The sequence below is a fragment of the Furipterus horrens genome, unplaced genomic scaffold (genome assembly GCF_987537825.1).
Source record: "Furipterus horrens unplaced genomic scaffold, mFurHor1.1.pri manual_scaffold_17, whole genome shotgun sequence".
Lineage (NCBI taxonomy): Eukaryota > Metazoa > Chordata > Mammalia > Chiroptera > Furipteridae > Furipterus > Furipterus horrens.
In genome coordinates this window covers 624,415-647,501 of record NW_028327187.1, presented here as the reverse complement: position 1 = coordinate 647,501, position 23,087 = coordinate 624,415, and the positions used below count along the sequence as shown (strand labels likewise).

The window sequence follows — 23,087 nt, the reverse complement described above, 5'->3', positions numbered from 1 at the left end:
AAACAATCTAATGAATATGCAAAAGTAAATTATTATTTTAGGTTTTTAAACACATTTGAGTGATATTTCCTGGTAAGACTTGATATTTACAATATGGAAAGTTCAACTGATTAGTATTAAGTAATATGATGACTTGATCACCCTTCTACCGAATATTTGAGGGTCAGTAGAAACACTGAAATAAGAAAATACATACAGAATTGTAGTTTTGTGTCATAACTTTTTTGGCCTTTCATGTGTTAAGCAAAAAAGTATGTATTTTTAAAATTTAATCAATTTAAGTTCTGTAAGATGTCTTCTTCAATTAAATTTGATAAGCCAGGACTAAATACAATTTACTCAATACTTAATTTTTTCCAGTAGTTTCTGTCACAGCTGCACTCTCTCCCAAGTGCTCTGGGACAGGCCACTTCATAGAGATATGTGCTCCCGGGGTCCTCACAGAAACACGAAGGAAACACTTCTGCCCTGGGAACATTTCAGCATGTGCGGATAATCTGTGTGAAAAGCACTGTTCGTCTCTGGATGACCTCTTTCACAGAGTGATAGCTCTCTCCTTTTTCACATCATCGTGTTTGCTGCGGGAAAATCCTGCTGCGCTCCCTCATAATAGCATGTAATCTTCTTGCTCAGTTTAGCTGAGATTTCTGGATGCTGTTCATAAAAGCCTGATCTCTAAGTTGGCAGAATCACCCCAGCAGAAAAGCAAGAGGCTTTATAAGGAAGATGCAACCATTAAAACTCTTAAATGAAGATTAGTTTCAAGTTTGACAATCCGGTAGCAGACCATCTGGCAAATCTCGCGCCAGGTTTTGTGAGACCTCTGGGCTCTCTTAAGTGTTCGTTCATTCCCCTTCTATAGCATTTCCCCTTCCTTAAACGCACTCGTATGCACTTGACTTGTTGATGATTAAGATAAAAGATCTAATTAAGTGCTCCAAGCATGTCGATTTTTCCACCTGGTGATCTGTTACCCTTGAAGACAATTTCAAAACAGTTGTTTGCTCTTGGCAGAATCCTTAGAATCTTTATGGATAAATGCACATATTCCTCCCAAATTAATCCCTTCTTTTCATTGCATTCCCCGGAGGTCTAACTATATCCGGAAGGAGTAGCAGCATATACGAGTGATGTCAAATCACCTCAAAAGGACTCAGACCAGTCTGAGAAACATTGGACCGACCTATGGGATAACCCGACCCTGCTTCCCCAAACATCTCACCGCTTTAGCTTTCATCATCGTGGCGGGTAGCCTAGAAAAAGCATGCAGTCCTTAAATAAGTTTGAAGTTTATTAAACTGGTATTACATTGTTTCTGCACCATCCCATCCACCACGATCACTGTATGGTTTGCTCCCGGAAGTCCATTTCTCTTGACACCAAGTTGACAAAACAGAATAAACAAAGCAACAATTTTGAGATATGCAAAAAGCCTTTCATAAGTAATCAGAGGGAGGGTTAGAGAGGAAAGCATGGGGTGGATGGCTCCAGGCAGCTTCCACTTCATGTTAGTAAGGAAGCTATATCCATAACAGTTCAAGTACAGAATACCATTATTAAGTGCCACTTTACCGTCCGAACTCAATATAATACATTGACCCTCAGAGGCTCAGGTGATTATACATGTTTCACAGATGACGAAACTAAGAATCTCTTTACCTTGACAGAGTCCATAAAATGTGTAAGATGTAAAAGCCAGATGCAGATTTGACAGGCCCTGCCTTTTCCACTGTTGCTTGAGTTGATCTGAGTCTCTTTTTAAAGAAACACCTATCTTTTGCCCCTTCGATACTGATTCTGCTTATTGTAAGGCAAATCCATGGCAGGAGGACCGTAAGACACATCAGGGAAAGGACGAATTAACTAAGGCCTGTGTCCTTCTTCAGAAAACCTCTGCAGTATATTCATTGTCATTGAAACGTGTGCCTGTAATTTATTATAAAAATTAAAAATCAATATTCTACCATGGCTTTTAACACAAAATCCTTCATCTAAATATATCTTGGGCCAAACTATGCTCCCGATTTCACTTCATATTTTGTAAACTTTGTCATAGGTTTTTTTGATGGATATTATTTCCATAGTAAGGATCTTGTTTTTTTTTTTTTAATAAGAAAATAAATCACAATGAGGGGAAAGGTTTTAAAAGTGTAATCACTAGAAACATCACCCACATGCCAATATGTCTTTAGGAATATATCATTATGGTAGATATTACCTGGGACTCCAAAAAATGTCTTATATGCTGGTTTCAGAAAATTCTCTCCCCAGCCTGTCAATACATCAACTATATGGCAATAAAACAACTGTAATCTATCACTTAAATTTACTTATAGTCTTTGATAAGCTAAAGTAAAGTGATTACTGTGACAATTTAGAATGTCACATTTCTGTAAAACCCAAGATTTCTGGAATATTTATAATTACCAAGAACATGGAAGCATGCTAACATTTCTCATGGAAAATCTGCTACATTTGAGAATGAAATGGAATAGCTGAATACATTGAAATTCCTCTGGATTCTCATTTTGCTAGATTTTGAAAAAATAATTTAATGTTGAGACTATAGTCAGAAATATCATGATCTTATTCCAACCATGATTTTCCTCTCAGTAGGCTAGAGTGGCAATTGAATTTCCAAGTAGGAGAATAAAGCATGCATTTCACATCGCTCTTTAAAACTATCACAGAATCAGTCTGGGTTTACCTCACACAGTCATTTTGGAATCAGGTTAAAAATTGCAGTTAATATGTTAGGTCGCTGAAGCTCAGAATCTCTGTGACACTTGGGAAAACATTTGAGAGGAACAGTTGGAAGGTCCTGCCGGATTTAGAAGTTTCAATCAAATTATGATGCTTCATAAGCCTGTTCTTGCAAGGAGCCTATATTTTTCAGAAGTGAGTTTTACACTTTTAGGTCACCTATAACACTGTCTTATTATTTTCCTGAAAGACTAAATCCCTTGCAAGCTGAAAATATTTTCCCATTTATCACAAAAGCTGTATCACTGTATATATTTTCAGCTGTAAGTCACATTTCTGTGCATGGAAATTTAGCTGAAAATTTTCTTCTTGCTTCAGAGCAAAAAATGGGTTCTGAAATGTAAAATTGTATAAATGAACATCTTTTCTTTCACATATGTCTATTTCATTAGGCCAACAGTGCATCACTGGTAAAATAATATATTAATGCTTAAAGGATTTAATAGATTTTTAAACATCGTCAAATTATCTCTCAATTTCTAAACTATGAACTAATAGTATGTGAATCAAGAAAAATAAGAAGATCTAATAATATATCTACCCAGTGTGACACTACTCAAAACACTTTAAGATCAATGGTAAGACACTTCTCACTTTTCAGTTTTGAGCACTGTCTTAATATGAACTGGATTAATATGAGGCTTAACTCTGTAAAGTCTGTGATTATTATAAAGCACTTTACTTTTATCTTGACAGCTTGACAGCTGATTCCTTAAAAGGGAAAATAAAGTTTGATTCAGTGCATGTAAGGAAACAGAAATGCAAATCTGCAGTTTATTTCTCAGGTGCCTCTAATGAATCTTATTTTATTTTCTTAGAATAGTTAATAAATGGTTTTCAGCACTAATGTTTTCTAGAATAGCCGTTTCTCTCACTTGCACGATACTTAATAATCCACAGTTCTGTATATTGGAGCTATTTTATTATATAATTTACTACCTATTGGTCTTATAACTGTAGGTTTTAGTGAAGAAGGGAGAAATAATGGGAAGAACCTTGTCGGGGATAGGAGTGTTATTTTACCTTTAAGTTCTTATTTTTGTACAAAAGAAATTCAATAGGCTTCTAAGATAGGTCAAAAAGGTTATCTCTGATAACCCCTTATTATGGGCAAAACTCGTAACTGAAAATTTTCTAGGTAGTTAAGTGGGAGCAAAAATTTCACTTGACTCTGCAGGGTATTGGTTACCTTTAGATCAAAACGGAAAAGATTCTTCGTTTTTCTATCATCTTATTTTCTCCTTTCCTGTCCTGTTGTAGCCCATCTAATTCTCTTCCATTCTGTTCATTAGGGCCAACTCTTTAGTCGCTTAAAGCTTGGGATTGCTTCCTCACGTCCAGAACCACCACTAAGCGTTGTAACATCTGTTAACTCCTGAAGGGGACAAGGGAAAGCGCTCGGAACCACTTCCCTTTGTTTTGAGTCACTGCACTTGCTGAAAGGCTCATAGACTTAAGTGTATTTTCTCTGGACGTGCTTAGTGATTTCACAGGCGGTTATGGGAGGGGGGGTGAGAGAGGAGGAGGGAAACATCCATGAGAGAGAGAAACATCAATGGGTTGCCTTTTATATGTGCCCGGAACTGGGACCAAACCCAGAACCAAGGCTTGTGCCCTGAGCGGGACTCAAACCTGCGACCTTTCCCTTTGTGGGACGATGCTGAACCAACTGAGGCACACCAGCCAGGGCATGACAGCTCCATCAGCTGTGCCGCCGTGTTCTCCGGGCAGACAGGCTCCCCAGTGGGTCTCCTCTTTTTTACTCCAGCTCTTCATCCAGACTGCATGGCACCTCCTTACACGCCAGACTTCCTGGCAGACCAGTGCGAACCACACCCTTTTGGACCCCATGGCTGCTACCTCCTTCTCTCTCAGTGCAGACTTGGAACTTCCCACAGGACCTTATGCTCGGCCCCTCCTACAATGCTCTCTGAAACTGACACAGCCCTTTCACCTCACCCCACCCCCAGCCCAGCCATTGTTGTGAAAATTACCTGAAAATTACCTTAATGGGCTGTGGGGAATTTCTCCCATATTCTGGGGTCCCCTGCTTTTCACCCCATTTCATACAGTCATAATCTTTTCAAGACCTTGATAATTATTCTGGGTTGGTAGATGTGGATCTGTGTATGAGTTCATAAATGTATTGACATCTATAAGATCTATTAAATATATTATAGCAAATGTGCAATGGAACTCTAAAACGTAACACTGGAATGTAAGCTCGATGAGAAAATGAGTTCCTCTTTTCTTGTTTATTCCCAGTTCCTAGAGCTGCGCCTAGCACATTGTAAGTTCTCAATAAGTATGCTGTCTACGAAAACATATTTGCCTGTATTTGATGCATGTTTGCAATGCAGTATGCTTTTACCTTTTAACAACCCACTTAAAACCACTTCTGTTTTTATCCCTTCTGAAGCCGATGAAGGAGGCTGTGAGATCTCGCACCCCCATGAAAGAGACAACTGTGGAGATCTGGATGCACCCCCAACCACAGGTATGAAGGGACACACTTGATGTTTCCTCTTTGTTCCTTTTAACTGAGTTTTATCAATGAATACAAAATAGTCTTAAGTTGTGTTTCTCAATGTGTGTTCTGTGAAGTTTCATTAGGTGCTCTTGTGCTGGACTCTGAAGTCACGACATGGCAGTAAATACATATTTCTTCCTAGTGTGGTTTGACTTCTGAGAGCAGGTATTGAGAAAAGCTGAGAACCCCTGTGTCATAATATTACTTAAATTTAAGTTTCCATATTGTTAGAGAGAAAACACAGGCCAAAATCGGTGTCGCTCATGCTAAAAGCCCATGATGCTACACCTAGAATTAATATCTGATCTAAATAATTACAGTTTCAACCTCTTTCAGAAAAAATCTTAATCAACCAGTCTGGAATTTTCTGGTCAAATACTAGGTAAAAGAATCACTCACCTGGGCCACCTCCACCCGCTTTGTTACTCATAGAAAGAGACCACCCACCCGGCACTAGCACAGCCGGACACCAGACGCCGAGAACTGCAGTGGAGGAAAGAAAGATGGGCTATTTTATGATGAATGGGTTGAGAGTTGTGGACCTTGCTGATGGGTCGAGAGTGGTAAATCCTGATTTCAGGTCTTGATGCCGGCCTGGCAGCGCTCAGGTTTCCTTCCTGGGGACACTCGGTTTCACCTTCTACTTGCTATGTGGGATGCTGCCCAGTTCAGGAATTCTTAAAAAGGTGACTTTTAGTAAAGTCTCATTAAAACAAATCAATTCCAGGGGAAGCCAGTTTAAAATTCAAATAAGGTATGTTTTGCAGAATCCACTTTTACTTCTTTCAGTCTGGATGACTCAGAACGTGACTCACAAATACAATCAAATTGGTTTCCTGAGTAAAGGCCTTAAGCGAACTTTAAAAATAGAACGAGGGGACCAATATCTAAACACTCTTGTGCTATTTGTGATTCAGTGGTTGATTAAGGTTATGTTGTTAATAAAGCAAAGGTCCTAAATCTGATGGTTTGGGTATTAATTAAAATCCATACATTGTGTTCTACTGTATTATTTCTAAATGTCTTTTATTTGTCTTAAAGGGGATAATTTCAGAACGTGTAGACACATAACTACATATTTACAGTTTTAGAAAAACAACCCAAATGGAATGAAAAGAAAATCACATCTTTTTATTATTTATCACTTTATCTATGCTTTGGAAATTCACAAGAGTCATGTGTTCAATGATGATCATATTCTACAACTTTACAGTGTTAATTCATGCTTTTGGGGGAATAGTTACAGAATTAATATATGCACAGCAGGAAGAAATGATTAATTTTAAAAAGGTACATTGCAACCCAGGAGTAGTCGACATTGAAACAAGTTTTAAATCTTTCTGAACTAGTGAAGTTTTGCTAAATTTCACACTGACTTTCACGAGCTGCCCCTTCAGAAGAGTGCTGCAATGTACGTCTGTACCCATGACTGAGAAGCTATTGGAGTGTAGCATGATTAACTCTACTAATCTCTTACCAATTATTTGATTATTGGTTATTTTATTGGCTTATAAGCTTAAACTCTTGGTAAAGGTACAGTATTCTTCCATAGTTGGTGCATTTTGCCTGAGGTTGTTTTACCAGTTAAGCCTTTTACTTACATGATAGCCTTGATTGTCCTTACTGCCTGAGGTTTCAATTCATGACTCCATAATGTATGCTGGATTTCAATAGAAGTCTCAGGCAGTGACGGAGGGGAGATTTTCCCTTCTTCCCTAATTTAGTTCTTCTGGCTTGTCTAATAATCCAATCGACATGAGCCAGATTAATAGTAGAAAACCATACTTAATTACATATGTACACACCGGGGTCACATAAGAATATTGGTCTGGAGGACAAGTCCTGCAGTTGAGGTTTGTATGCCATGCTGGGCTAAGAAGGAGAGGGTAGTAGTTCGGTCTTCAGAAGGAAGGTGAGCAGCTCAGAGGCTGATGAGAAAGACAAACATTTGATAAACTCTTGCCAGGACACACGGAAAGCAAGCACAGAGGGAACTCTCACAAACAAACTTGCTAGGTTCCTTAGTTCACATCATACTTAGGTGATTGCTCCCTTCCCGGATCAGGTTCTGTCTGAATTCCTTTCAGTAGGTAAAGGGGAGGTCAAAACTCTTCTTGAGTCTGTTTCTTAAAAATACCTATTTCAACATAATGAATATTCCCAAAAGACACGTTGTGGGGTGACAAAAATCTACTCCCTCTCAGCCAGCTCTGCACTTGGCATAGAATTTTTGTTTTCCTAGTGAAAAAAATTTATTGTGACTCAGTCTTTTCCCCCTTGCATAACAGACTCTCCCCCACCTTCCCTGCCCCCGTTCTTAGTAATTACAATGCTCAGTGATATAGCAATTCTAAAACTGAATACTATTCCATCAAAAAAAATGGGAACAAAATAAAACTAGTGTACTCTTTGGGGCCTTTTCATGGTTTTCTATGACTTTCGATAGTAAGTGCTTTGTGAAAATAGTCTTCTCTTAAGATGACATTCGGATCATGAACAAAGACATTAACCTGCCTACCACTTTATTTCATTAAGTACAGATATATTGTGATTATGACTCATGTTCATTGAGAAATAACTACCTCTGTGCAATAGTATTAGGCACCTGCTGTAGAAGGTATGAGGGTGGGGGGAAGATCTATTGCTTAACATTAATTCCCCAAGTCTTAACGTCCATAGCTAGTGGTTCATATGTGTCCCCCAAAGAACATAAGTGACCTCTGGCACAGAAAGGAAATAAGATAGTGCAAACGCTAGGGAGTGGCCCAAGAAAAATAAGGCAAGTAGAACAAATTTTTACTTTGAAAGGATAATGGAAGTTATATGTGGCAATGAAATTTATTTTATTTAACAAAATTAATATAAACTTATTGTGTGTCAGGATGAAAACCCCTTGGGCCTACCTTGAAAGCTTCTTTTCTTAACAACTATATGATAACTTCTCACCAAGAATGAACAGTACAAATGGAAGGTAGTCCCTGGGATAAGAAGTATTTTTTAAAAATTTTTAAAAGTTATGTGAATAATCTTCTATTTAGCTAGAACATTTGCATATATTTGCATATGATAAATTAAAATGACCCTTTTATGATGCTCTCATGAAAATGAATGAACAATAAGATATGGGGACCATAAAGAATATGAGGTATTGAAACAAGGAAGAGAATGCACTTTTTAGAAGTATTAAATCTCCCAGAATAATCCCTGATGGAAATATTTCTTCAGGATGAAGAAAGCTAATTAACAGTGATAGAACTTGAGAATTTCCACAATTTTAAAGAATTGTCTTATAATCTTGAAATAGTGGCTAACAGGATCACTAATTTAATGTGTTAACAGTAAATTCACTTGATGAAGAAATTGCTACACTAACCTTATATTTTCCAACAGCAGGGTTACGAAACCCACAGGGGTTTGGCTAATCAGTTTCCATAGAGTAAAATCAGCTCTTATAATTCTTTCATATCCTCAATGACCTACAGTCCTGACAGACTAAGTCACTTGAGTTGGAGCTTTTCACTTTCGTCCGTTTTGAAATGAAACACAGACCAACGAAAGTTTAGACACTCAAGTTAAGGGTCAATACCACTCAGTGTCTTTGCTTCTTTTGCCAGGAAAAAAAAGAAAAGATAATTCAGGAAAACTACAGAACCTTCTTAGACCATGCCTATTTGAATCATCAAATGTTAGAGCACACTTCAGCAACATTTTGTTTTGATTTTAATGTTTCTACTCGGTGGCCACTTGCTGTGTTTCTTTAGCAACAAAAGAGTCCTGAAAAAAATTCGTTGGGGTCAGGAAACCGCACACCAGTTTGCAAGGTGAACATACCATTAACTTCATAAGTCATGTTTTTCTGAAAGGCCAAAGCACTCATCTATCTTTTGGCTGGAAATTCAGGAAGTGTTTTTGTGATTGCTGTTATTATGATTTCTCTATAGGAATGTAAAGATAACTATTATCATGGAAGGATCTGAGATCAGAATTTTTCAAACCTTAACTGGGGAACTTTTGAGGATTATTTTCATTTTCAAGGGTTGTGTTGTGGAAAGCCTTGAAATGCCAAGCCAGGTTTAAATATAACTCTTTACACAATAGGAAGCCTAATTTAGAAAGTCAACATGCCCTGATGTGATGTTACACATAAGCGAAAGGTTTTATCTTTTTACATAGGGAAAATGCTCAGCATCGTTTCCTGACCAGAGTTCTCAATGACTTAGCTATTGTCCTTGACCTTTTGAAGTGTGTATATTTTACTTTTAATTATTAATAAATTGTATTTTTAAATGGCTACTAAAGGCATCGTGCTCAGTTGTCTACAGTAATTTATTTCCTTTTCTTCATTTCATATAGCAGTTTCGCTGAGGTGTAGCTACTAATATCCCCTTTTTGAGGCTGGGGAAATAATGTGCCCAGCATGAGGTTTCACAGAGTGAAAAGATAAATGTTGTGATCCTGAAGCCCATCAACTTTATCCAGTCATACTCACGTGTGTTCCGCTCTTCCTCAGCTACCTGTAAAGTTGCCTATTTCCTTAATAAACTTCATATATTTTGTCCTGTTAATCTGTCTCTGTTAATTTGATTATTAGCCTAGCTGGAACAACAAAGTATTAACAACCAATTTTGAAAAGAATTTCCTAACTATAATGTTAATATATGCTGATTATTTATTACAGGCTTTATGATTTTAAAAAATAGGTTTTTAATTTATTTTTTAGAGTGCAGGGAAGGGAGGGAGAAAGAGGGGGAGAGAAAGATCAGTGTGCGAGAGAAACATCCATCGGGTTCTCTGCCATAAACAATACGTGAAGCCTGAGGCCAACGAGAGACTATTTGAATTTGTGTCTGCATCTCTAACATGGTGCAGATCAGCCCAGGCCCAAGGTAGAGTTGGGTTTCACAGTCTGCTGTTCTTAAATATAAATATATTTATTAACATAAATATATAATAGCAGGGACCTTCTTAGTATGATGTGAAAGTATTTCATCTCAGGATTTTGGCAGATAAGAATGTGAGTAGTGAATCTGCCATTCCGGGACTTGTTTGTTTAGAAAACATTCTGTGTCACAAGCAGAGTTTACAGGTTTCCACTTTCTCATTTTTTTGTTTTGTTTTCTGTGTTCTTTGTTTTGTTTTGTTTTGTTTTGACTTGAGAGTAGATAGTCCTCACCTGCTGCTATGTCCTCCTGTCCACTTTTATTCGCACACCTTGTAGAGCTGGTGTTTTGTTGTCGTTACCTAAAGCTATTGAAAAATAAGCAGGGCGACAGAAGTATTTCTACTGTAGGGGGGGGAACCATTTTAATTCTACCCTTCTAAGCTCTTCTGGCTGGTCTACTAATTAAATTGACATGAAACAGATTAACAGGAGAACAAAACTATACGTTAATATATAATACAACTAACAGTTATTAAATATGTACTGCATGCCAAGCATTGTACTAAGTACTTTATGTAGGTTATCTGCATCATCCACATCAATTCCTTTGTGGAAACCTGTTGAATTCCAGCCCACAAATTAGTGTTTTATAATTTAATGCAGTTTTATCCCTTTCTTGATCTGTTCATTCACATAGAGGTTTTCCTTTGTAGTTCAAAGTCTCTAAGCAGGGAGATCACTTAGCCTCTAAAATAACGAATTCATTAAACTCTACCCCTGTTCAAACGGTGCGTGAGGCCAAATCTGAAATGTGATCAGATGGATGCTGCTGCCTGGACGCTTCAAGAATTGACATCCTGCTTAAAGCTACATTTTCAGACTCAGCTCTTAACTCTTCTGCTCAGTACTATCAAGCGATCTCTTAAAATACTCTGTAAAAGAATGTGGGGGGGGTTCTTTCTGGAGTACCTCTTAACAAAGTACGTTTACGTTTTGTGTATTTACCAAAAACGGAAATGTGCTTGCTGTGCATGAGTACTGAAGACACACGCCCCACGTATCATGAGGGGAAACTGTGAGATAGAATTGATATACAAAAAGAGGTATTTGACAGTTAAGGCAAGGTGAACATTTAGTCACACATCGGTGCTGCCTCTTCTCCTGTAGGCTTTCTGGCACTGGGAGAGAACACCGGGTCGCTTACCCAGCACCCCTGCGCTCCTCCTCGATGCTTTGTAGGAGAGAACCCTCACGGGGGACAGGTGTGTGGAAGTGCCAGGGAGGCAGCGCCGACGCCCTTTGGTTCATCCCCCCCCCCCCCCCCCCCCCCGGCACTAACGGACCCAAACACTGGACACCAAGAGCTGCAGTGCAGAGGGACGGGCTATTTCATTTTGAAATGCTTACGTCTAGGCCAGTGAGGACTCTGGGGGTCCTCCACCAACACGGTTGTCCTTCTCCCTCTTCCCCTCCGAGTGCTGAGCATTTTTGTTCATATGTAGCGTAGGAGCACACTGAGCTTCTCTTGATATTTTTCTATTACGACAACTTTTAAGAGTTCCGTTGTTAGTTTGTAAGAGAGTTCTACAACATGTTAGGTGCCATTTTTTCCTTTTAATATTCTAATAAAAGTGTCTCGGAGACTTGGCTGTTCAGAGGCGATATAATTTACACCTGTACAAACTGCAATTTGCTCGGAATGGGGGTAAATAAATTATTTGTGCCATATGGCTCACTCTCTAATATTTCCCAGGGAAAGCTGTTTGTACTATTTCTTCCTTGCTTTATTGTCACTTAATTCAATAATTCAGAAAAAAAAAAGCATTTATTGAGGGTTTAGTTTGTGCTAAGTCCTGAGGCAAATACTGAAAATATAATCATGAAAAAGAAAAGAAGGGGAAAAAATGCAGGCCCTGATTTCTAATTCTGCTACTTACTACCTGTGTCAGATAACAGGAGCTGAAGTTCAAAGATGAGAATGGTTAGGATCAATGACTCCTTTGTTAAAATTAAAAAACAGGACTTTGCAGTCAGCAGGCCCACACATGGAACCAAAGGACCGGGACACAAGCAGAAGTGAAGGGTTTGTCATCTAGGAAGATCTGTGTTGCCCCAACACTTCTGCACCCCTGTTCCCCTAAACCCCTTAGAGACCTGCCCCCACCCCAGAGAGTCAGGGATTGTGAGGCGTGAGCTTCCTGTTCTCCTGGGCGGCACCATTCATAATAAAATCGCCAGTCCTCCGTGCCATCCTTGGTGTTTAGTATTTGACCCTGCTGGTGCGGGGCGGGTGAAATCCTTCTGCTGGGAACAGTACTAAGTGGCAGAGTCAGGGCCCACCTCTCCTGTTTTCCATGATGCTTCCTTCCCACAACGCTTTTGTCCCTAACCCTAGCATGCTCTGATTCACAGTCGGCTCAACGTCAGCAGAAAAAAAATGAGTCGGTTTTAGATTGAACTGGATTACCGTGAGAACTTCCATTTTGAGAAACAGGTTAAAGGTCAAAAACTATTTTTTTAATTTTTATTATTTTTTATTACACTTTACATTCAATATTATTTTGTATTCATTTCCAGTGTACAGCGTGGTGGTCAGACAATCATGTACTTTTCAAAGTGGCCCCCCCCCAATATTTCCAGCACCCGCCTGGCATAATGCATACTTTTCACAATATTATCGATTATACTTCTTATGCTGTCCTTTCCATCCCCGTGACTATTTTGTGACAACGAATCTGGACTTCTCAATATCTTCCTCTTTTTCACCCAGTCCTCCAAGCTCCTTCTCCTCTGACAGCCATCAACCCGGTTTATTTGCTTGTTTATATTGTGGTTGACTTTCAAATAGAAGCGAACTCATATGGTATCTGTCCTTCTCTGACTGATGTATTTACTTAGCATAATACCCTCTAGGTCCGTCCATGCTGTTGCCAATAGTAAAATTTATTTATTTTTTCAAAAACCATTCTTGATTGTCAGATACCAAATGGTTGCTTAAAACCAAAATTCAGGGGAAAAAAATCAGAGGAACCTTTTGGGAATATTAAATACACACACACATGCGTGTGTCATTAACAGTATTTTGACCCTTTGAAGAACATTTTGAAACAGGTGACTAAATGCGCCCAGTTACCTACAATGTGGATATACTTTAGAAGCGCATGTCGTTTTAATAATGAATCAATAAAGTGTACATTCTCAGCATCAACAAGCTTGCAAGCGGCTGTAGTTTACTGTTCCCTGTCATACACGCTGACCTACAAATAACATCAACTGCCCTGCGTTTGAATTCTACGCCTTGGCTCTTCCCCAGCTTTCCTCTGCTTTTATTCCATTGCCAAGTGTAACACCTGATCCCTGCACTGATCCTGTGAAATACGCTCATTTTAACTCCTCTTTCTATAAACTTGCTGCAAATTCCAATCAATTTTAGTCACCTGTATTCACTCATTTTTATTTTCTGTTCAGAAATACAGCCTATAAGATAACGTGACAGCGCTCCTGCTGCTGTTGGGTTTCCTGGCGTACATTAGTTTGTACATTTTGAACAAACAAACCTGCGTCTTCTGTTGGTTGAAATAAAATCCCCTAGCAATTGTTTAATCTGTTTTATATCCTCCTGAACACAATTTAAAGGTCATGTGCCATAGTTTTAAGAAGAAATATCACGTAAATTTAAACAATATTACTGTGGTGCTTTAATTCAAATTCTCGCGTTTCTGAGTGTATTCCTTGGGGATTTTCATGATTCAGATCATGAGAGCTTCACATTCGTTTTTATACTTCCATAGATACGTTCATGTAGGTACTATGAAGATAAAGTAGCAGCATATAGAAAATTTCTGCTAACAATTACAATTTAGAAGTGAAACAAGCATACCATTTAACAATAAACATGAAAAACTGTGATCTGTCAGAAAATGAAAAGTGTACGTGTATACTTTATCAAAAAGACTGAAACCTTGAAAGTGAAATATGTAAAGAAGCAGTGATAGAAAAACAGTCAAAATCATACCATAATAAAATGAATTAGACACTGACTGAAAAGAGACATGAGAACTATGTTACACCCTCTACTGAAAGATTACCAATTCATTTATATTCTTATTTCGATGTGCTCAGTATTTAAGAGACTATAGTCTTACCAACCTACAGCCGAAACACGGTGACTCAGAGTTTTATTTTCTGGTGTCTGCTAGTTGGCCAGACCTTGGCGCCTACCAATGTACAATTGTAAGGTGTGACCTTGCCCCAGGTGACCTTCCCTCCCTGGAATGTCTCTAGTTCTGTGATAGACCCCCTGAGAGGGGGGGACAAAGGCGAAGAGAATAGCCTCAAATGACTCCCATACAAGCACTTGCCCAGAAAAGCAGCAGGCGCTTTCTCTGCCTTTCTTTCTTCTCCTTTCCAAGGGCCCTCCTTCTGCCTCTGTGACTTGCCTCCTGAGCCCACGCAGCCTGGCTGGCTCACCTCTTCCATGGCTCACTTCTTCTCCCTCTGTGACTTTCTAAACAAACTTCCACTCGTATTTGAGTCTTGACTCTGAACTCCTTCTTGGCCGCAGCAAATGGACTGCAGTCAGACGTCTAGTGCTGGTTTGGCATTAATATTCCTGTACACATTATAGAAGGCATAAAGGAAACATGTTAAGCAAATATTTTTAGATCTAAGGAAATCTACTGCAAGTATACTACAATTTGATTTGTGCCAAGAGAATTTAAGTAGTCTTCACTTAATCTAAAAGTTGTGAGGTTGGACTGTTTTCTGAAGGACAAGCCATAAGATACGTACCAACAGGGCATATGGACGACAGTAACTGAAGGAGGAATTTATGTCGTTCCAATGGGAAGAACTAAGAATAGACATTTTTCTTTGTGGATCTCTCCTACCTTTATTCTTACTGAGATCAAGGTATTTAACAAATAAAAAGAAGAAGCTTGTTTTTGACTGCTAGAGGCGCAGAGCTTTGAGACAGTATAAAATAATAGAAGGAGACATAGAACCTACGAATTCTAAGATGAATTTAAATCTTTTATATTTAGACCAGGTTTGGAAACACTGGTAATTGACACTACTATTCAGTCATTTGACGTCTTAAACAACGCCTAAGAAATCTGAGAACCTTTTTTTCTATGGGGCTTCCGCAGCCTTGGTGCAGTCAGCTAAATCTGCGCATACTAAATGTCAGATCAAGTGACTTTGAAGATTATTTTCACTTGAAACAACAATTTAGCAGAGAGGGCTTCCCCTGACAAATGGAGATGTCTTTTACAAAGGGGAACCTAAGCTTGGTTTTCTGAGCTTCTCCCAGGTCTGTGGAGCAAGATGTCAACCGCTCTGGAGAATAACAGTTTTGCAGGATCTTTTGTGCATTTGAGATTAAGGAAGATTGGAAAGAACCAGGTGGGGCCTGGGGTCTGACTGCCCATCACCACCTGCCCAGTTCAGGACCTATATGATCAAGTCATTCTGTGAGGTTACCTCCCACAGAACCCCTTTATTCCTTCTGCTGCACGTAGTCTATATCATGCTGTTAAGTCGATAACTTCCTTTGTTTAGGCAAGTTGTTCTATCTGAGTTCCTTAAGGCAAGAATAAGGGCAGGTTGAAAGGTTTTTTTGTGAGTCTTTTGTTTCTTAAAAATAACCACCTTTAATTAATCGATATCCTTAAAAGTATATTTTGAGGTGGCAGAAACTCTGCTCGCCCTCAACAATAGTAGACCAGAGAGCTCACCTCTTTCAACTCTCAGTTTTCTCATCAGCAGAGCTTAGATGAGAATAGAGTACCTGCTTGAAGGACCAAACTGAAGAACGGATGTAAAACAGTGGGGCCAGAGCTCTAAAGCAAGCAGCTGTTATTATTCCTTGAAGCTTTCTATGTCCCCACATGCAAGCAGGGTGCTAAGAAATGGTGAACAAGTTTCTCACTGTGAGATCTCATCAATCCATACAGACATCTCCCCCAAAGCAAATAATCAGATTTTTAGACGTGCACCGTAGAGGCTAAGGGATGTATATAAATATTTAAAGACCCCTTCTTTCTTCACACAGACCTATGCCTTGGATGACGAAAGGAGTCCCATTTTAAAAAACCTCAAATCTGCTGTAATTGAGTGTGAAATTGTGCGTTGCTAACGTGAGGTACTACTGAAGTTAAAACCTGCTGGGACTGCTGTGTGCTCTAGTACCCAGTCAAACCTTTTCAGAAAAGAGATTAGATCTGGGCCCTCAGACATTATTGTCTGCCAAAGATAGGGAGAATGTCCTATTTGGGCTGTGAAGTGGGGGAACTGTCACCAGGGCCAGCAAAGCTGTCACGGGGCAAGCAAAACGCTCTTTGCGGGGCCTCCCGGCATTTTGACAAGGTCTCCTTTTGCCTCTCAGACAATTTCCAGCGATGACTGAGCGCCGGGAAGCTCCGCACAGAAGAGCCCAAGTTGGTTCCCCCCTCCCCGCTAAGTAAGCCTGAAAGGTAGACGCTAAGGCCTGGAGAGCCGCGCTTTCGGCTCGCCGTGTGACTCCGCAAGGGGGCAGTTAATAATGTCAGAGCGCATTAGCCGCCTGGAGGGCTGGGAGGCTCGAGACCTCAGACTTGCGTGACAGCACCTGCAATAAATTGTTAGCTCCTATCAGAGGAGTGGCAGAGTTGGCATGAGCTTATTCTGGGAATAATTATATCAGAACTCCTTGTATTTTATATTAAGTCGTTAGCCATTCAGGCCGTTGACAAGTCTAAAATAAGACTTTTTTCGGAAAAGATTATTTATTTTTAGACAGAGGGGGAGGGAGGGAGAAAGACGGGGAGAGAAACATTGATCGGTTGCCTCTCATACATACCCTGACCAGGGACTGAACCCACAACCCAGGCATGTGCCCAGACCGGTCTTGCTTTGTGGGACACCCACTGAGCCGCACCAGTCAGTGCTAACATAAGATTTTAATATTCCTTCTGGATAAACTGAAATGAAAAAAGAAAGAAGGTTGTGAGTAATCTTATTTCTTAAAGCACAGCCTCAGTTACTATGCAGCCCAGGTGATCACCAGAAATTTGGATAATCTTAAAGTAAATTATCCCATTTTTGTATGGCAAAAATCCTGGTGTATTCTGAAAGATATTTATGCCAACTGTATTTGAAAACCATGCTTAACTACAAGGAAATTGTTTTAGAAGAATAGTATCCATAAACAGGGGACGCGAGCTCTTTTTTCCTTGTAATTTTTATTACAGCTGAAGTAAAAGCTTATCCTTAAGACACTGTCCCTTGAAACTCAGGCTGTTCTCTCACGGACTTGTTTTTGTCTGAAAGAGTTCCCGCTGATGCATGTGAACACGTATGTCTCTCGTGTTGGGACGCAGGGGCGTTGTCCCCCCTGGAAGGCCTCTGCTCTGCGCGAATATGGGTGTTGCCAGAGTTATCCACTGAGTTGGTGCGCAGGGAACTCGTTCCTTTACTTTTTGGTGATGCAAAGACTGCAGCTAGTCTGACCACGAGAGAGTATTGCTGTGCAGAAAGGCCGTGGAGTACATTTGTCGCTGTTTCAGCGACTTCTTTTTAATCGGCCACAGCTATAGAATACAGTCTGGTAGTACACAAGGGGGCAACAGGGAATAATCAGGAAAATCACTGCAGTGCATCACTCACCTCTGCGAGCGTGGAGAGCAGAGATAGCGGCTTTGGGCAGGTCTTTTATCAATGGGAAAACTGAAACCCAGAGCAGGAAAGGGACTTCCCCATTGACACACAGCTAATTAGTGACAGAACAAGATGCTAGAGCTGTTAATACTTAATCATGTTTTCTTCCTTCCTTCATTCTTTCCTTCCTTCTTTCCTTCTTTCCTTCCTTCCTTCATTCCTTCCTTTCTTCCTCCTCCCTCCCTTCCTTCCTTCTTCCTTCCTTCCTTCCTTCTTTCTTTCCTCCCTCCTCCCCTCCCTCCCTCTCTCTTTCTTCTTTTTGGTTGGTAGGTGGCAGTTTAATAGCACGCGAACTTGCATAGGAGGCATCTCATGGGTAACACACATGAGCACATTTCAGCAAGAGTCAGGCAGTTTGCATAGAGCCGTCACTGGGCTCGGTCATGTCCACTGGCCGGGTGGTCTCAACAGCACATGGCTATCTCAGGGCTGTGTGTTTGGGCAGCTTCTAGCATGAGGAAGGCAAGCAGAATGCATGTTCCCAGGTAGGGGGGCGCAGGAAGGAACCCGGGTCCAGCTTGAGGGTCAACAGGAAAGAGGCCATGGGCTTTCCCCGATCTCCCACAACTTACCTAAACCAGTAATGAAATTTTGAATTCAGAGGCTGGAGTTGCTGGGCAGCTTTTCATAAACAGTGCCCTTGTAGTAGAGAATCTGCCTGCATCACAGACAACTTCGTCCGGAGTACAAAGACAAAGAGAACTTGAATCCTCCTCATTAAGTCTGTCTTAGTAGAGAAGTGTTTTATCCTTTCCATAGGTTTTCCAAAATGTGCCCATTTTGAAATACTAGAAGACAGAATATAAAAACAAGCTCTTTTTCAAAGTGAGCTAGTGGGAGAAAAAAATTCAGTCATTCAAAAATTGTAATACTTGTGAGTACTGTTTGCTGTTTTATAGCTGAGGATCTCAGGGGGGAAAAGCCAGATTATGCGGAAGAAAGGGCATCTTGAAAATTTTCATTCCTGTCTTTTCATAATTCCAAACAATTTTAATAACAGCAATAAAAATGTTAGTGGGAGGCTGACTGGGCAAACTGGGGAAACAGCATTGTACAGGGAAACCGCACGCTAAGAAGGTTGCTTGTATGCAGTGTGTAGGGCCTTTAACGTGTTCGCCTTCGCCCTTTTCAGCTGTGTAGAGATATCACGATATGCTGGTCCAGTTAAACATGCGGCACGTGCTCTTCAGTCCTTAACAGTGAGTTGAATCAGATTCTTACTGAGTAGGAAAGGGATCATTTGTACTTGAGATAAGAGACAGGTAGACACGTGTCAATTTCAAGTTCTTATGGCCCTGTGCACGCCCCTCCCACGGGAGGTCACCGACCGTAATGCCGGACTACTGTACAAAGGGTCACGGAGGCGTCACGGACAGTCTCTTGAATGCACCTCTGGACTGAAAAGAACAAAGAAGCCTCGTTTTATTCCGATGTGACTATGCAGAGCAACATAAGCACGTAAGCCACACTCGGAGATTTGGGGAACCGCGAGGAAGGCAAAGGTCCACGTGGACCTCCAAACGCAATGCCAGATTTCTGAGCAGAGAGAGCTGACTTCCCTTGGGACCCACCCGTCCTCTTCTGACCGTGATCTAAATCACAGCCGTCACTGTTGCATGAATTAGGCGTTCGGTGACACCACGTTTCTGGAGTGGAAGAGGAACGATGCCATAGGCTAGATTTGCGGCAATTGACATTATAACGGCTGTGCTCATTGTGTTCATGGCTCTTAAAAGTATTGCGTAGAATGGTCAGGGGCAACGAAACAAAAAGCAGTAAGAACAGCTCAGCTGCGGAGCGAGACTGCTGATACCTGGAGGCTGTGCGGCCGTATATACCGCACCGAAGCACTAGATGGCGCACTCCGCAGTTTTGTTGCTTGCAAGTGCTCTCAAATATTGAAAGCTGCTCCCGAAGCCCTGTGTGTATAAAATATTTAACTACTCCTCCTGAAATTGTAAGAAATATGCAATACCTGTCTTGCTGGCAGCTCTCTAAAGGTGAGTGCATACAACCGAACCCGCCAAGTAATATGATTTTCTTGTCTCTGGGGAATGACACTTGGGCACCTACAGGTTCATTGAAGCGCTCACAGGCCGCGTAGATGTACACACCACACGAAGACCAAGGGTGACAATGTAATTCAGACACTCACGGCTAGCAAGAAAGTTGCTGATCCTGACATTCAGGTGGCTAAATACAGTTCAGCAGTAAAATCGGACTCTGCCCCAGCCCCTTGCCTGTTGCTCCCTGTGATTCCCTGTACCCTGAACGCCCACCTAGTGCCTCCTAGAGCCTCACACGCTCGTACTCCTAGGCAGTAACTCCTTATGTTTAGCAATATTATACCATAGTAACAAACTAATGCCTCATTGATTATTTTTATTTCATACTTAGCACCTAGGTGCATACAGTCTTCTCTATTCAATGTTGTCCAGTTTATGCCAATGAAAAACAAAATGTAGTTGAAAAGGACATATGTTTGTCTAGAAAAAGAACTAAGTGCTTCTCCCATTTTCGAAATGAATTGTAACAATATTACTGAACTATCTGGACTTTTTTGGCTCCGTGGTTTTGCTTTGATAGCCTGTGTTGACCTATCAGCGTTTGCCAGTTATTTAATATCATTGTTGTAGAAAATGGCAACATTGCTTTGCAGCTCGAAAGTAAGGGTCAATTTGTTTAAAGAATCAATTTGGAAGCCTGTGTAGTGGGACCATATTGAGAGAAATCAGCTTTGCACTTGCTCGAACTGCATCTTAAAAGCAAATGCTTGTTGACAAAAAACACTTCAGAACCTGGCTATGTGCAGGATTTGGGTTTTCTGCACCTAAAATGAATCATCAATTCAGGATTGTATTGATGTTTTCTTAAGAAATACAGATGATATTGTCTTAGGTGACCTAATCAACTTCCACAGCATCGTCATATACTAAATCGTCATAAAAATTTCTCTATTTTAGACACAAAGAACCTAACCATTTTTATTAAAGATAGCGTATTTCTCACAATTTTAACCAACAAATCTGAGACTTTTTCTCTGCCAAGTACATGTTTAGTAGTTTTCATACTGTAACTACTCTGAATATCTAAAACTGAGAAACAATTCCTTGTCTTGATTACTGCAACCATACTGACCAAGGAACAGAAACAAAGATCATTGAAATGGAGGAGACAGAAATAGTATTAATGAATGGGATTTAAAACTCTGGAATTGTTTAATATCACGTAGAATGGTTCTTCCCATTTTATTCCATTTAAGGAAATAGTATTCAGTCTTTCCCAATTAAATATGATGTTAGGTAAAAAAAAAAAAAAAGTTTTTTTTTGTATGTGCTATTTATCGTCTCATGGAAATAGAACCTTCTTATTCTCAATCTACTGTGGTGGGTTTTTTTTTTTATTATGGCTGGGTATTGATTTTTTTCAAATGCTTTTTCTGCATCAGTTAAGATAGAGCCATATGATTTTCCTCCTTAGCTTGTTTATATGGTGGATTACATTTTTCTCCAATGTTGAACAGGTCCTGACTACCTGAAACACTCTGGGTAATGGTTTATAATTATGTTTATACATTATTGAGTTTGCTTTGCTAAAATTTTGTTTAGGAGTTTTGCTTCTATATTCACTTGACTCCTGTTTTGATATATTCCCTCATTCTAAACAAGTGTACCTACAGTAAATTCTGCTTAGTTTAACCATGGCCTTATTCATAGGAACAATGGAAACATGTCTTTGGGATGAATGAACCATGAGAATAGGAACTTCTCTAGGAACACCATGCTATTGAGCTAAACTTTTGGAGATAATTAGGTACAGCTGACACAAATGGATTCTGTGCCCTTTCTGGGAGTAAAAGGAAATAAGTAAGTGAAAGACAAAACAGTCTTCGTGCCCCAAGGGTAAATTTGACCTTCATCTGAAATTAAACCAGATTTTGTGAGAGTACTTCTAATGATTTACTTTGATCCGAGTTATTATATCAAACACCGGGAGCCCGTTTTTAAGTTTTGCTATCTACTTGTATAGTACTAGTTATAAAATATTTTGCATTCTGCTCTTCTTTGCATACCATGGTTAATTCATTGTGAATGTGAATACCGTGGCTCCATGGCCGCATCCCTAGTGCTGACAAGGTCTCTTTCGAGTAATATGTAATCATTTCAAGATGAGCCACAATTAGAATGAACATGAGAAAAAACTCATCATCTGATCCCATGAGCCCAAGATACAAACCTCTGTTTCACTACTCACTTAACATTAAGGACCATGCATTAAGTCCTGTGGCTCTGAAGATTTATAAAAGTGTGAAGCCCTTGGCAAACTTCTGGACTGCAGTCACTAGCTGAATAAAATGTTTGGCTTTTTTAAAAACTAGGACTTCATTTTACATGCTTCTCTCACAGTCTTCTACTACCACTCAAGGCACTTCCTTTTTTTAAAGATTTTATTTATTTACTTTTAGAGAGAGGGGAAGTGAGGGAGAAAGAGAGGGAGAAGAACACCAATGTGTGGCTGCCTCTCACATGCCCCCAACTGGGGACCTGGCCCACAACCCAGGCATGTGCCCTGACTGGAAATTGAACCAATGACCATTCCATTTATAGGTTGGCACTCAATCCACTGGGCCACACCAGCCAGGGCAAGGCACTCTCACATATACCAGCAATAAATTTATTGATCATCTCTAAGTATTTTTTACTAGCTGATTTGGTCAGTAGATTACAAAATTCTTCCTTATTCATCATAGTGTTCTCAAGGTTAAAATACTAATGATGGATATAACAATCGTAGGCAGTATTTGTTGAGAGCTTACTATATGACAGCATCTTAAGTGATTTACTGTATTAACTCAGTTAGCCCTCACAAACACAGTATAATGTGCCTGCTATTTTTAACATTGGTGTCTTACAGATATACAGACTCAAGCACCAAATAGAGTAGTTAAGCCACTTGGTCAAGGTTATAGTTACTAAGTGGTAGAGCTGAATTCTGAGTTAGACAGTCTACTTCCAGAGTCCCTGATCTTAAGGACTATGCCTGTCAAATAGTAGATGTTCAATAAATATTTGTTGACTGATAAAATTCCACAGTTAAAGCTCCAAAAAATCACAACTCCGTCATTCTTCTAAAAGTACTCATGATAAATAACCGATAATAAAAATGAAAACATCCTGAATACAGAGCTCTGCTGTGAATAAACTTAGTCAGAGAGAT

General features: G+C 39.9%; 1 protein-coding gene across 1 annotated transcript in view; it reads left to right on the top strand.

Moving 5' to 3' along the window:
- Positions 1-23,087, top strand: part of LOC149990326 (protocadherin-11 X-linked) — a 264,374-nt gene that overhangs the window by 130,347 nt on the left and 110,940 nt on the right. Inside the window, exon 3 of the mRNA XM_090264435.1 lies at positions 5,183-5,260. Coding sequence (XP_090120561.1) covers positions 5,183-5,260 — 78 coding nt within the window. The remainder of the gene's footprint in view (positions 1-5,182; positions 5,261-23,087) is intronic.